The sequence below is a fragment of the Phaenicophaeus curvirostris genome, chromosome 1, assembly GCF_032191515.1.
Source record: "Phaenicophaeus curvirostris isolate KB17595 chromosome 1, BPBGC_Pcur_1.0, whole genome shotgun sequence".
NCBI lineage: Eukaryota > Metazoa > Chordata > Aves > Cuculiformes > Cuculidae > Phaenicophaeus > Phaenicophaeus curvirostris.
Genome location: NC_091392.1, coordinates 47,182,757 through 47,199,055, shown reverse-complemented (window position 1 = coordinate 47,199,055; position 16,299 = coordinate 47,182,757). Strand labels below are relative to the sequence as shown.

The following is a 16,299-nucleotide window of genomic DNA, read 5'->3' as shown; positions in this document are numbered from 1 at the left end:
CAAAACAAAATTCTGTAATAGGACAAGAGTGTTTTAAAAAAGCCCCACACTAGTTCAATGTTGTATTCCCTATGGAACTGACTTGGTACATATTTATCCGAGGGGTAGGGAAGGCGCTTTCACCTGCTTGTCAGTGGTTTGGATTTAGAACACCACTCTGCATCTTGTTGTTGCTTCTGGAGATGTGAAGAGAGCCTGTTTTGAGAGTTCGGAGGAGGGTTAAGTAAGGAGATTCTCTTCATTTCAGGAAACCTAAGGGAGGAAACTGTTTGCACAGACACTTTCAGGATTTCCAATTAACGCTCCGCATTGGCAGCCCTCCCCTGGTGTTTGCCAAGGGGCTGCGTTATACTCGCAAGGGTCAGAAGGGTCACACCACCCAGCTGGCACCTCAAGGGGCTCCCACACAGCGTCCGCTTGGCTCCACTTACAGTCATCAAGATCTGTGTGGAGACAGCTGCAGGCATCATGGACTTCCTTCCGAGCTAAGCATAACGAAACTACTCCACATTGGTTTTCCAGCAAGTACTGGAATAGAAAGAGAATACAAAGGTAGGCCCCAACAGGTGTGAAAGGGGGGAAAACAGGGAAGGGAATGCGATGCGGCTTGGCACACTTCCCACTAGCTGCCCACTGCCGTGTTTGTAATGTCAGCCCAAGTCCAGCACTTCACAGTAAAACACACAGACCGTTCGGTCCAGGATGTTGGTACCCCTCCCAAACGGCATCTTCCTCTCACCCACCTCAGCAGAACGCCGATGTACATAAAACTTGTGCTGTAAGAAGATGTACAGTGCTTTTAGTTGTAGTTCTGGGCATTGACCAAAGCTCCTCTTTAGCTTTTTCTCTTCCTTTCATCATCAAAAAAATGATTAATACTCCAGCATCACTAGGAAAAGGGTGATTTAACTTGAGCCTATTGCCAGGATCGCAATTCAAAACCTAAACAGTCAGGACTGGAATAAACTGCTCACATTAAATGCATCAGGGCAAACAAACCAGCAACCTGCAGAAGCTTGAGAGGGTGTCATCCTTAGTGCAACTGCCTGGTCACCACTGCTTAAAGTGTCTGAGGACTGAGGATATGGAACACATTTTTCTAATGAAACTGCCCTTCTTGGCTCTACACAAAGACAAATTCAACTTGGATAAATTTATTTATTTTCTTTATTTCTGTGTATTTTAAGTGGAACCCGGAGAGGAACAGAAGGGTTGTATAAAACCCACGTTTTGCTTGGAAGCGAGTCTTCCCCACAAGACATATACACTGAAATAAGTTAAAACGAACAGAAGATGATTATTTCAGGCCATTGATGGAGATGCTCGCCTCAAGCTTCTGTTTGGTAACCTCACAAAAAAGTAGATCATAAAAAAAAAAATTACTAGGTGAGACCTGGTCCACATATCCTCAGGTACTGAAGAAAACTTAACATGGGCGATGGTCTGGTATGCGTTTTCTGGGGAGAAAAAGAAAAAAATAATCAGAAAATTCCTCCCCACACTGATGTCCACCAGCCTCCCCACCCGCCTTTATATGTAATGTTAGCTCATATTTTGTGTTCAGTGCCAGCTTCATCTCACAGCACATGGGGGATAACCTGCCTACAAGTGGAATAACCTGCCTACAAGTAGCATTTCTTCCCAAACTTCTTAACAAATGTGGTTTGGCTTTAGCCGCAGATTTTACAGCAGAAGCAGCTGGGCATTTAACTACAACTCCTGCCAAAAGGAAAAAAAGAAAAAAAAACAAACAAACCAAAAACCTATGATCCCTTCCATTTGGATCAGCCACTTTTGCAGGTGTTTCAGTACAATATATGGCACATGAGGAGCCAGTGACCCAAGACTAACTAGGCACTGCTCAGGCACACTAAGCACGCTGATGGCTCTAAAAGCCTGTTCACACTCCTAATGCAAAAAAATTGTGTGACAATAACATGAGAATGTCAGATGTCAGTCTTCATTTCAAATAAAATATTTTTAGAACAAGACTCTTCTGCACAGTTATTCTCCTACACAGCTACAAAAGGAGGTTGTCACATACCACTGTGACTGACCATGTAGATACCAAACCCATACCTTGGTGCTGCTTTGATAATGTCATCCACACGAAGAATCATTTCTGCTGCTTCAGCTGCGCTCAGCAGAACTTGTCTCTTGACTTGGAAACTTTCTGTTACTCCCAAGACTGCCATGTCTCCAATGGTACCTTCGTTCATATCTTGAAGAACAGACAAAACCAGGTTGGTTGTTTTTTAATTTGGCTGTTTTTCAAGGAAATGACAACTAGCTTATAGTATGGTGACTTACCTGCTCAAATGAACTGCACTGATAGTAAGGGAAGTAATTAACTAGTCTTTCACTTCAAGACTCCTAGCTTAAGCCAGGCATGTTGCACTTACATACAAAAAACCTAATGATTGAAACTTTATACGCTGGGAAGAGGAGACAAGATCCCAAAAGGACTCTGAGCATTATTTCCGTAGGCGTATCAACTTCAGAACTGTTCTCTACAACTTTCAAGATTTCTTTCAGGGGCAAGGAAGTGTTTGGTTGTGCTGGGTCTTTGTTTTTAAATCAATGCCTTTCTTTTTAAGCTTCATATAAGTAGAAGGTCTGATTGAGCAGGACCAGCTCAATTAATAGATCCTCTGGTGTTAACTAACCAGGTGGCTTCTGCTAAATGCTTCTCTCAGCTTTTAAATGTGCCACTCCCCAGCACTTTTAAGGCAGTTTTTAACAGTCCACTAAAATGCTCAATCCTCCCTGAGGCTGGTGCATGATAGGGAATATGATATATCCATTCGACACCATGCCCTTTGGCCCAGGTGTCTATGAGACGGTTTTTTAAATGAGTCTCACTGTTTGACTCAATTCTCCCTGGAGTGCCATGCTAGCAGGGAAGTTGCGTTTCAAGGCTCAGCAGAGTGTTACAAACTGTGCCACAGGTTGTTTCCCGGTGGTTGTTTCAACCATTCTATGCACACAGCACTTACCCTGCCAGGTTTGAGGGAGTGTGATGTAGTCAATTTGCCAGGCCACCCTATACTTACATTTCAACCATCATCTCTCATACCACTAAAATTTTAACCATTTAGCTTGTTTTATTGCAGTGCATATTTCACAATCGTGGATAACCTGTGCAACACCATCCACAGTTCAATCTACCCCTCGGTTACAGGGCTCTGATCGCCCCTCCCTGCAGGTGCAACCTTTTTCACCTCTGACTTACTGCATTCTATCACCTCAAGGATGCCCTTGGTTACTATAGAATCATAGAATAAGCAACGGCCTTTCTGTATAACAGTGTCCCGTGTTATCAGTTCTAGAGATAACACCATGTGATAAACACACAGCGTTACTGCTGGCAGTGTTGACTGGCATCAACTTCCAGAAAATTAAGTTAACCCAGACAAGACTTGGCTGAAGTTAGAAAACTGATTCTGCTTTAGCTCAAACCAGAACGATATAACTAGACTCAATATTAAGTAAGGACAGGGGTTTTACAGATGGGAACCATCCCCATCAAAACTAAAGCTTTTCACTCTATTATGAAAAGCCTGGTGAATGGATAAAGGAATGTAATATTATCTGCCTACATTCTATGCAAAGTAAACAAATCAATATACTCAATTCCTCCACCAGAATATATCCGTGACAAACAATCCCCCTGCTAAGAAGCAATCCAGCAACAGAAGTATTATCAAGCCCCTTACCAAGCCCATAAGTAGTCTTCCCTTCACTGTGAGCAGCTCTGAGCTGAGCAACCAGATCTGCGCTGTCATAGCCAGCATTATCAGCTATTATTGTTGGGATCTAAGAGACAAACACAGATTGTTTTCAATTAATCGTGGATTGACCCCTAATAAACATGAAACATACTTTGATATGACTAATTTACTATTCAGTTTCAAGTAAAGGAAATTTCAAAAACATGGCAGACAACCTGTTACAGTGATCAGAAGACAGGGAAAATGAAAAAAGGCAAACTACCTCTCTAAGGATTTTAAGACTCTGTTAAAAGAGTAGCTGACAGAACAGAAGCGTGTCAGGATATCTGTTAGCTCATTTTACATGGACAGAAGAACATTGGTCTCTTTCTTATAATTTCAGATGACAACTGGAGAAATGTTTTCACTTTAAGAACATAAGCTTTAACCACGAGATCATTCTGTTCGTTGTTCAGGTGACAGCAGTGCAAATTGCATGGGCTGACTGAAGAAGTAATGCCAAGTCTTACCACACTCTTTAATTTTCTTGGAATAAATGTCTTCCTATCGTCTCATATTTCCTAAGAAAGGTTTTCCCTAATTTAAATTACAGGAAGGTAACTTCTCAAACTGATAGTCTGTTAGCACAATACTACTCTATAAATGTTTTGGGTCTTATGCATTTCCTACTAAGATGCAATCTCCAATGCAAGTCTAGAAACTTCTAGATAGTACTAGAACATGAATACAATTCAAATAGCACTGGAGTATCAATAAAACAGAAGGGCTGTTCTTTTCTAAATTACTTGTCAACTGAATCAGTCGAGATTTTTATGTGCTATTTCTGCTGTACTTTTAACATTGCAGGTTAAGTGGAGCAAGAACAAACCAGAAGAGGGCTAGCATATGAACATTCAGAACTCTAACATCGGAATTATTAAAACACCAACTTTTTTCTACAAGAGAAAACAGTAACTCTTTCCCCTTTGTTCGTCTAAGATACATTGCTAAATTTCATTCTGCTTTCAGAAAACCAAAACTTTGAGAAAGGAGCAATTATCTGATATTAGAAGTTAGCAAACCTAGTGAAACTTGATGTCTACAATCCAGCAATCTGATTCAGCAACTTAGAATCATAGAATCACCAGGTTGGAAGAGACCCACCGGATCATCGAGTCCAACCATTCCTATCAAACACTAAACCATGCCCCTTAGCACCTCGTCCACCCGTGCCTTAAACACCTCCAGGGAAGGGGATTCAACCACCTCCCTGGGCAGCCTCTGCCAGTGCCCAATGACCCTTTCTGTGAAAAATTTTTTCCTTATGTCCAGCCTAAATCTCCCCTGGCGGAGCTTGAGGCCATTCCCTCTTGTCCTGTCCCCCGTCGCTTGGGAGAAGAGGCCAGCACCCTCCTCTCTACAACCTCCTTTCAGGTAGTTATAGAGAGCAATGAGGTCTCCCCTCAGCCTCCTCTTCTCCAGGCTAAACAATCCCAGCTTACCATTACTAAACAACCCCAACTTACCATTCGTAAAGCCTTAGCAAAGGATTCCATTGCAACAGACTCTTTGCCGGGTGTTCTGATGGCAAGTTCTGCAACAGCATTAGCCATCAGCATCTCTGAACAACCTATTCATTGAAGATACAGATATTTCATATCAGACTTGAACAGTAATACAGATGCCTATCATATACAAAGAAAAAGAACCCAATATTCACCTCCACCATACACGGTTCTAGTGTCCTTCACAGTCTGCGCAAGAACACAGAGAGCATCATGCAAAGACCTCTCTGCTTCATCGAGAATCTGCTGTGTGGCTCCACGCAAAACTATGGTACAAGCTTCACCTAAAAAGTGCAAATACAAAAAGATTAAAAAACCCAAAAGACACAAAAAGAGGCTTTTGAAAAGCACTTGTAACGGTTTTGCTATCACTACAGTCTTACATAAGTTTTACATAGTTTTACATAAATCAGCTTGGGGATGAAAAGAAGGAGTGATGACATGTCACAGGTAGAATGAAATTATGCACACTACGCTATTGCTTTTATCCATGATTTGTTCCTCAACACCTTATTTAATTTAATAGAAAATGAAGGTTGTCTCCAAACAACCCCTCAGAAACTTAATAGCATTGAAATTTACCAGAACAAGTTCTCAAAGTATGACAGATTGCTACTTTTCTTGTCAATTTAATCTCTTAAAGCAGAAATTTTGGTTTTACAATGTTTATGTGTATGTGTAATGTTATTTAGAGGAACAATTTCTACCATGAACATACATCTTTGCAGGACTTTTATGGAAGAGCCAGTACAACACTCCTGTACCACCATCGTAACCACACAGTGTTAGTAAAGAGTTACCACAAACATGACAACATGACATGAGTGTTAAAACACTTACCCATTGCCACTCCAGAGAAACGAATAAGTTTATCTTCTCCAATCATGACTTCTTCAATAAGCTTGCAGCTTCCTAGTTTTACAAGCTCAGGGTGATCAAAGGTTGATGCAATTTCGCCACCTGAAAAATGTAAGATCATAAAAACGTCAAAGAGCCCACAATGAAAGAATCCATTCAGGCAAAGTCTAAGCAAGGGGGAAGGAAAGAATAAACAAAACAAAAAGAAATCACCTTCATAATTGCCCTAAAATAAATTGAAATTAACAATACTTATAAGACATTTTTAAAATATCAGCACTCGGCATCAGAAACTTTCTACTAATGGCAGCAAGTCCTTAAACACCAACATTTTTGTTAGCATCACAAGAACTACAATAGCTGTAATGCTTTTGAGTTCTGTCTGGATAAGACACTAAATGTTGACATTTGCCAGTATTAAAACACCAATCACTTTCAAGTTCCACCAGTACTTACTGATGAAGTATTTATAAAACACTAAATCAAGTTCATTACATTTTTAAATTTGAGCTTGTGTCAGTACTCATTTTGCCTGCCTGGTGATGGCTGAGAATCACAGGCCACCAATCTCCAGAATCATGCGGGAGTCTCATGGCAGCAATATTGTCCACTACTTGTAAACTCCCATATCATAAACAAAACAGATGTGACCAAGATCAAAATGTCTCTGAAGGGAATATTGTTCTCGTACTTTATTCTTCCCATTAGAAAACCATTTACAAGTAATTACCAACATATGCTCAATTATTCCACACTAGCTTGCAGCATTGTTGTAGTTGTAGCTACAACAGAAGACAAGATTTGCAGTAGAATTTGTGCTTACTTGGCATAAACCAGCTTGTCTTTATTAAACTGAAATAGCTTGTCTGTTTTTTTCAGCTACACTATTTGATCCAGTGTGGTCGGATGTGATGCAGTTGCTCTGCCTACAAAATTTGCCTGGTTCTGTTCCAGAACATAAGTAATGTTCCTCTCAATCAAACGTTTGCCTGGGTCAATCTACCTACAGACAGTTATAACACAATACCTACCTCAGTTTTGCCAAGCTCAACAAGCTAGTATCTTTTCCTGTCTCCCTGCAAAGCAAATTCTGCATTCTCCTGATGACTTTCACCATCAACTTTTTACAATGTTCCAGTCAGCTACCTCTAGCTTCAGCAATGAGAATCCGTTCCGGATGTTTTATTTTCATTAGTTACTAGAGTCATATATACACTGACCGCTACTAAAAATATCCAGGCTATTCACATTATTTGAGGCCCACCTCATGCCAATGACTCAGGCCCACATTCTTAAAGGATGACTCTTAGTCTTCCCTATTATCACATTCAAGCAACAGTTATTTGTAGTAAGTTAGTATCAACTTGTGCATTGATCACCTTACTTTTTCTAGTGCTAGGAGTTACCTTTTCCCTAAAAGCCAAACATTTCAAAAGCTTATCAAGCAGTCACTGACAGTTACATAGAAGTTGATAAATCAACAAAGTAATTTCAAAGTTAATTGTGGCCAGTTTCATAGGATTCTCCATATATATTTGTATTCAAGTACTGTAAAATAAAGCTTATTTGGAGTACTTTTCATATTGACAGATCTGATTAATAGCAAAAAATGCAAACTTGGTGACCAGACATTAACAGTTACTAAAGATCAAGCAAATGAAGTGACCCTCCAAGTTTCATATAACACTGCAGCCCACATACCTGTAACAAGAGCCAGACGTTCTACACCAGCAAAGTCTGCATGTTCAATAGCCATGACACCAGCAGCTCCAAAGAGCTGTTCAGGGTAGTTGTAAATCAACTGCCTACAATTAAACCACAGGCACATCTTCATTACACAAAGAACAAACCTTTTTAAAACCACAGCAACAAAGGACACCCGATTCTCAGTAGTATGGATACAGTCAGATTTCTGAAAGCTACAAAAGCAGTCAGTATGTGAGTCACCTGCTACACACAGAATGTTACACCACGTAGAAGCAAATGCAGTTGACAGGAAAACACACAAAGCTAAAACCCCCCAAAATTATTAACTATTTTAGCTCTTTAAAATATCCCTCCTCTGAAGATACACTATCAATGCACAGGGATCCATATGCTTTAAATTCCAAGTCCTTTGAAACTAAGTGCCCACTGGGCATATAACTGCCTATTCTAGCAGGGTACGCTAGAACTATGAGTGAAGTAGCATCTTTAGTTCCTTCACCAATACAAAATCCAAACAGTATACAACTCCATGGGAACAATAAATGACTAGTCTTGAAATATACAGAAATAGCAGGCCACAGAGAAAAAAATGTGCTCTCTTATTAACATGTTCTCTCTAGAATAAGGTAGTCATCCAAAACTGAATGGTCACTGACCATTCAGGAGTGCTATGCCAAATTGTTTTTCCCTTCCAAATTAGATTGAGTGTTGTAAAGATTCAGCACAAGCTGGGAGATGCCATCTCAGTAAAAGATGATGTTTCTGACCTATCTTCAAAAGAAATGACTGGTGTTGCTCCGTATGCAGAGAGAAGATTCTTTCACCTCTGGATCTATATAGCCTGACAAGCATCTCCTCAGCCGTGCTTAACTGGCTAACACAGTGTCAGATGTGAAGTGGATCTACAGAATGCCCGTACGCAGGCAGCAATTTTATCAGGGAATAAATCTGGAAGTCAAGAGTCAATCCTACTGGAATACCACTAGCCTGGTTACAGTGACTGACTGCTACCTGAGCTCCCTTAGGGCAACTACCTGCACTACAAGCATACTAGACTGCAGCAATGGGTTGGGTTTTTTTGCATACTTAAAAGGATTCTTCCATCAATTTCCCAGCAGGACTCCTGACTCTAAAACTCACTATTTGTAGAACACCCACTGAAGAGAGTATTCATTTTGCCTACACACGAATGCCATGTGCGTGAAACATGACAAACAGAAGGAATACAGGATTCATCCATCTGTCAGTGGTTCTTACAGATGTTTAATTTTGTAGGCAAGTTATAAGATGCACTATGTTCTCAAAGAGTAAATCTTCACTGCTGTGGAAAACAGCGCTACCCTTACAATTCCTATCCTTCAGTGTAGCTGATTAACTTCCTCGTAGACTACATGATGCACTGAAACACCAGGTGTCAAGGTGCTCGTATATATGGCAGTTTCACTCAAATGAGAACGACTGAAAGGCAGAACCATTTTTCATCATTAAAAAACTACTTTTTTGCACTGTCACAGCTTAAGAGAAGAGCACTTAACAAAAATAAGTAACTCTGATCGTGACATCTCTTAAATGGAAACAGTTATCTTGCATACTTTCAAATACGCATATAAAAGACTCAGGACAGGGAGCACAGAAGCCTCTCTAATACCCTTTAATTTGGAGCAGTACTCCAGCACCAGCATTTTAATGCAGGAAAAAACAGTGGAGCTCAACTGGAGCTAAATGAATTCAACAGCACAGATTTTTTTAGCACCAATTTCCCTCCAAAAGGGGAGTATGGATATGGACAATGCTACTGGTGTTCATAACTAAATAAATCTGTTAGTATAAAAGCATAGTGTCATTGCATAAACTGAACTGAAAGCAGAGGGGGACGCTGCACAAGGGGAAGCGCAAGAAGAAACACCAACCTCTGTGAGGCAAATAAATTAAGCGCTAGGTAGTACAATCTGATTTTACAGATACAGACATGAACAATGTTCTTCACGCTCAATATTAAAATACGGTACTTCCTAACTGCATTATAAACACTACCCCTTTTCCAGGAAAATGCATACCTGTTAATAAAACAGTTTATTCCATGCTTAAGAATACGCTCCACCTTCTCCTTCATTTTTTCTTTTTCTGCTTGCTCTATTTCTGCTACCTTTGCTGTAGAGTCCACTCTAACACGTGAGCCAAAAATCTAAATCAAAGAAAACAAAGTTCAGTCTGAAAAGGAATTCCATTTACAAAAACATCGTTGCACAACAGTAGTCCTGTCACATACCTTAATCTTGTCTGTATCCATACCAGTATTTGCAATAAGAATCTTTGCATTTTCAATTCTTTTTGGCTGATTTACACCAATCTTCTTGTCAAGCAAAAAGCCTGCAGTGACAGAAAGGTCTTGTAAGGCTTCATATTAAAAAAGGAAAACAATTAATTTGCATTACTACAAACCCCCTCTCCTATTTAATAATAAACTTAATAACCACGTAGCAACGTTCCCTAAAACAAACTTGTACAGAGATGTTGTAACTTTTAACAGTTTCATTTCTCAAGGGTACTTACAGCCAACATACAAAGACTTACCTTCATCTAAGTAGGAATCAGCCAAACTTCCACCAAGCTTCTTAATGACATGGATAGCCTCCAAATTTCCAGAACCTTTCAACCTAAGAACAGCTTCTACAGCTAGCTTGACAAAGTGATCTTTATGATGAGTAAGTAATTTTGATGAAAGAGTCGTTCCTGCAATGTTCATCAAGTCTTCATGGAACTTCACTTCATCATCACTAAAATAAAGTCAGTACAATTAAAAGTGGAAATTCTGAAAGTCTTAACTATTGTTAGCCTACCACTGTCAACCTCTCTCTGCTTATTCTAGCCTGCCTCTGTGTACATCATGTTCCACTCTGAGGAATGATAAACAGAATGCCTCCAGCATTCAACAACACAACCTTCTTTTTGAAATGCAAGTCCAATTAGGAAAGTCTCTGCGTTCAGCTTTAGAAAGCCTGTGCTCCCAGTAAGCATTGCATAAAGAAAATAGCCACATTTAAAATCAAGAGTATGAAATATGAAATAACGTCTCAGATTCATGTTCCAGGGAGTAAATTATTGCTTGTATTTTGTTTCTGCATATTGTAAGTAATTTTAAATAATTTCACAAAGCATGTGTAGTTCATCTAAAGTAAAAGCAGGCCTTTCTTTTCTTAACTGTTAAAACTCATAAATTTAGCCTTTACAGTACTTAAGAGATTGAGGAATTACCCAATAGCATATAATTCTCACTGATGTTTTAATCTTGACTGGTTTATAAAAAGTTACTGCAAACGAACTTTACTAACCCATGATCCACAGCTGCTTTCAAAAGTGCTTCTCTCGCAGCTTGTGTGGCTGCTCTCCAGCCCGCAATGATGGTCTGAGGATGAATCTTCTTTGCAATAAGTAATTCTGCCTCCTACTTAAATGAAATGAACAATTAGTTCTTTCCCCAAGGTGCAATTACACTAACTATGAAAGATACTTACAAGTAATCAGAAAATTCTGAATGGCAGTAAAAGCCAGAGAGCTGTAACAATGAAATTAAGGTCACTCTACTGGCAGCTCTTTTTTCCAGTCTAGGCAAATATTATTTGCCCTTGAAACACTGTCAAGAAATTTCAATGAAAAAAACACCACCCTAACTCTAGTACAAACAGCAACCAGTCACAGACTTCAAAACAGCCATCTCACACTTCATGTTTGAGATCAGTATCCTGCAACTTAAAAGTGTAGCTGGGGGAAAAAAAAAAAAAAAAAACTATCTCCAAACTACCTTTTTGTGAGAAACTTGGCAAGCTGACTTATCATTTCTCCGATGCTCTTGATCACAATTACTAGATCTGAGATGATGAGATTTACTACCACAGCTCTGCGAACAAGAGTTCCTCATTTCTGAAGTCTCTTTCAAACTAATTTCAGATTTAGAGTTTGGTAGCGTAAAATCTGTACACAAAGCTCAGAGGAACAATATGAATTCAGGTCTTTTGCACACAAGAACAGAATTGAACATGCCTTGTTTTTATCTCATTAATCCTCTGAAAAGGATTTCAGAGGACTGAACTTTGCAACTAAGTAGCACTGCTGTCCGGTGATCACTTCATCCTTCACATCTTTTACTTCATCTTGGAAGTGGCCTGTGACAGAGTGATACTTCTCTGTTTCACTTGTATAATGAAATAAGAGAAAATAATTCTCTAGAATGTACCAAATTAAATATGTGGGTATTTATAAATAATAAAACAATGAATAGAGCTTAAAATACAAAAAAAAAGAGATGATGCAACATCTAAGGGGTTTTTTTCCTATCTATTCCAACATGAACAGAGCAAGGTATCCTTATACTTTCTGTAACCCTCTTCGTGCATCAAATAACAAGTCCCCTATTGATATCACAGAACTACATTGCCAAATAAAAACACATGTGAAAATCTAATACGTCACCCTCAGTAATTCAGCTGCCAACACTGTGACAGATGTAGTTCCATCACCAACTTCATCATCCTGAACCTTGGACATATCTGAAAAAAGAAGCTGCCGCATTAATGTTTTGATTCAAAATACCATACTTGCCAGCACCAGCTTTACATACAAATATTTTTGTCTCGTATTAGTTTGGAGAAGAAAAAAGACTGTTACTCCTCAAAAGCTTGAAGAAGTCACTCTAAAGTCACAGAAAAACCTGAGATGGAAATGAAATTCAGCATCCTTCAAATTCCTGCTCTGTAATTGCAACCTTAACACCAGTTCCAGCCTGGCAGTGGTCAAAAGCTACTCCTTTCTCACTTCATTCCTAAAGACAGTCATCAAAAAGAAGCCAGGACAGCTGGAAGCTCTAAGCTATACACACAGCATCACAGACTATAAAAACCAAGAATGCCTCATAAACCACTGATAAACAAGAACATACCAAACAAAACCTGACCCCAAATTGTTCAGGATCCTGCTTGTGACTACAACTGGGCCTCTGCACACTAAGACAGTTGATCCTAGAGGTAAACTCTACCCAAAGTACAATGCTGATCAAGTGATAAAAACAAATTTACAGCAGTGAGAACCAGAGAGAATCTCTGTACCCCAGTAGATTTCTGTTCCAAAATTTCCTGGTGAAAACCACAGAGGCACATAGCTGTCTTTTGTTCCTTCTGACTCCTGGGACAAAGCAAGGTTGAGGAAATTTGCAAAGTTCCACAACCCCTACAACACCTTGACCTCCTTACTTGAGGAATTTTGCTCCCCCTCTATTTGAAGACTGCTTTTCCAAGAACAGATGAAAAACAATAAAGTCCCAGATGAAGAAACGCCAAGTACTCCAATGACAAGCTGTTAAAAACTCACCAACCAAGACCTTGGCAGCTGGGTTGTCCACTCCAACAGCTTTCAGGATAGTTGCACCATCATTGGTAACTGTTACCGTGCTATCTCTTCCAGTACTTAAAAGAATCTTGTCCTGCAAGACACAATAGTTAGAATACTGCTTAGAAACATACCGTAACTATTAAAACTAAATTAACAGGTATGGCGATTGAGAACTTGTAGCTGTCTTACCATGCCTTTAGGCCCCAGAGTGCTCTTCACCAGATCACCTATAGCAATGGCACCAACAAAGGATGACTGAAATGAAAGCAAATATACCTTAGGAGAAGGCTTAGTTCTACTTTACTACAAGAAATAGATTTTAGCCCGTAACTTCCAAGAGGCAATCTTAACCCAGCCCTTCCACAGCCACACTCCTTTCATCAAGGTCCAGGTCAAAGCTTCTTAATTGCTACATTTTGGTAACTATACCAAATATACTTCATTGTCACTGAAACCATTAACTGCCAAAAAAAATACCTTCCAATGAACATCAATCTCTTCAACTAAGGTATTTTGGTTTTGAACACCAACGAAGAGTTTCTCTGTTTGTTAGTATAAACAACCTTCCTCCTATCTTCCGTTCACAGACATGCACCATGAAAAACAATGAAAGATGAAGTTCCACATCACCATAAACTGAAAATACATTTAACAGTAGACAGGACAAAAGTTTAACTACTGCAAGTATTACAAGTTTCTCAGAAAATGAAACTTACCAACCGAGCTGTTTCAGCCTTTTCTTCATCTGCACCTGCCTTGAAAATGTTCACAGGAGCAAGGGAAAGGGATGCCTACAACAGAGTTAACGCAAACATATTCGCTCAGCTTTAACAGAACAATTCATTTTAGAAACAAATCCCTGAAACTAACAACCTAAACAATCTTATTATTAAAAATACTTATTTCTACACACCACATGGTTCTGATAAAAAGCATATTCAAGGTCATTTCACCTCAATTCTATTTTGCAATCTCTTCATCAGGGGAAGATTACAAAAAAGACTCAATGTACTCCAAGGGACTGCATACCATATTCTCTGATATGATCTATGAGCCTGCAAGGCCTTTACTAGTACCTTGGTAACTTGCTTTATGTCAGCGTTTGTATTGCCAGTCTGCATGTGTAACCATTAGACCCAGACAACCCAAAGACAGCAACAACCAGCAGAGCCTAAAACAAACTGAGTTACTGAGCATGCTGGGGCATTAATATTTTGATATTTGAATTTATCTTAAGTATTTTTTTTACATCTCCATGTGAATTAATTATAGCAGAAATCACACAATCGGAGAATGGTTTGGGTTCAAAATTACTTTAAACATCATCCAATTCCAACCCCCCTACCACGGCAGGGACACATCCTGCTAGATGAGGCTGCCCAAGGCCTCTTCCAACCTGGCCTTGGACACCCCCAGGGAAGGGGCAGCCACAACTTCCCTGGTCAACCTGTTCCAGGGTCTCACCGTCCTCACTGGGAAATTCTTTTTTCTAATATCTTACCTCATATCTAATCTAAACTTGCCCTTTTTAAGCTTAAAACTCATCCTATCACTGCACTCCCTGATAAATAGCCCCTCCCAGCTTTCCTATAGCCAAATATACACCTTTAAAGACTAATGCTTGCAAAGGATTCATAGCCTTAACTGAGTCAGGCTCAGATCCCAAAAGAACAGATGTATCAGCCCTCTGAAGACTTCCCCGACTTTTCACTTTGCTGCGCGACCATTTTCGCTGAGCGTTTCGCGCCCCCTACACCACCGCTTTGACACAAGTCAGAGGGGCCCCGCTGCAGCTCCCACGCAGGGCAACGGCAGCCCCCGCCGGGCCACGCCGAGCGGCCGCTCCCTCTCGGCGCCTCGGCGCTGCCTTTCCAGGTCTCGTGGGAGACGATGGGAGGGAAACAGCAGCCTCCCTCCCTCCCTCCTTCCCTCCCGGCAGCCGCGGAGGCGCGGGCGGGCCGAGGCGGCCTCTCCCGCTGGGCGGGGAACCGAGCGCCCACCGCGGGCCCGGGCCCTGGCCCGGCACTCCCGCTCTGGAACCTTCCAGGCCCGCCCCGCCCCCACGCACGCGAGCGCCGCCGCCACACAAAGCGCTGAGGGGGAAGCGCGGCCCTCGCACGCAGCCCTGCCGGGGCTACCCTCCCCCCGCGGCGACAAGCCCCGCCGCCCACCATGGTGCCGGTGCCGCCAGACGCCGCCTCAGGCCGAGACCGAGCAGCGCGGCCCCTCACCACCCCACGAGCCGCTCCGGCGGAAGTGACGTCGGTTGAGCCGCCCAGAGAGGAAGCGACGCCAGCGGAACCGCCGCTTCCGGCGCCGCGCGGCACGCCGGGAGCCGCGGTCCGCCCCGCGGTGGGGGGGCGGGGCGACCGGAGGGGCTGCGGGAGCGGCTGAGGGTTTGCGGTGCGTTACGTGGCTCAGAGAATCGCTGGGCTGCAAAAGGCCCTTGAGGCTGTGAGAAGCACTCAGTCACTGGTTAAATATTGAAAAGGACAAAGTCTTCGAAGCAAAGATAATAATATTTTTATTTTACAATTCAGCGCTGTTTGGGATGCCCTTCTAAAAAAGGCATAACGTCTTACAAAAGTAGTGGCTATATATACTAGTTTTAGACAAAGAACCATATAAACCTCTCCAAGATTGCTCATTATGAGGGGCCTTATGAGGAGCGGCTGAGAGAGCTGGGGTTGTTTAGCCTGGAGGAGGCTGAGGGGGGACCTCATTGCTCTCTACAACTGCCTGAAGAGAGGTTGTGGAGGGGAGGGTGCTGGCCTCTTCTTCCAAGTGACAGGGGACAGGACAAGAGGGAATGGCCTCAAGTGCAACCAGGGCAGGTTCAGGCTGGACATTAGGAAAAAAATTTTCACAGAAAGGGTCATTGGGCACTGGCAGAGGCTGCCCAGGGAGGTGGTTGAGTCACCAACCCTGGAGGTGTTTAAGGGACGGGTGGATGAGGTGCTAAGGTGCATGGTTTAGTGATTGATGGGAATGGTTGGACTCGATGACCCGGTGGGTCTTTTCCAACCTGGTGATTCTACGATTCTATGATTATATTTTTGGAATATTTCACCATG

The 16,299-nt window shown here is 41.5% G+C and overlaps 1 protein-coding gene across 1 annotated transcript; it reads right to left on the bottom strand.

Annotated features, from left to right (window-relative positions):
- Positions 1 to 1,149: 1,149 nt before the first annotated feature.
- Positions 1,150 to 15,493, bottom strand: CCT2 (chaperonin containing TCP1 subunit 2). The gene is made up of 16 exons (XM_069857342.1): positions 15,397 to 15,493; positions 13,942 to 14,016; positions 13,415 to 13,480; positions 13,205 to 13,316; positions 12,311 to 12,387; positions 11,173 to 11,285; positions 10,415 to 10,617; positions 10,110 to 10,210; positions 9,898 to 10,025; positions 7,835 to 7,938; positions 6,116 to 6,235; positions 5,431 to 5,559; positions 5,237 to 5,340; positions 3,717 to 3,816; positions 2,080 to 2,221; positions 1,150 to 1,457 (listed from the first exon to the last, which is right to left on the bottom strand). Exons 1-16 carry the CDS (start codon positions 15,397 to 15,399, stop codon positions 1,427 to 1,429), a joined length of 1,608 nt encoding a protein of 535 aa, XP_069713443.1. The 5' UTR covers positions 15,400 to 15,493; the 3' UTR covers positions 1,150 to 1,426.
- Positions 15,494 to 16,299: the final 806 nt, after the last annotated feature.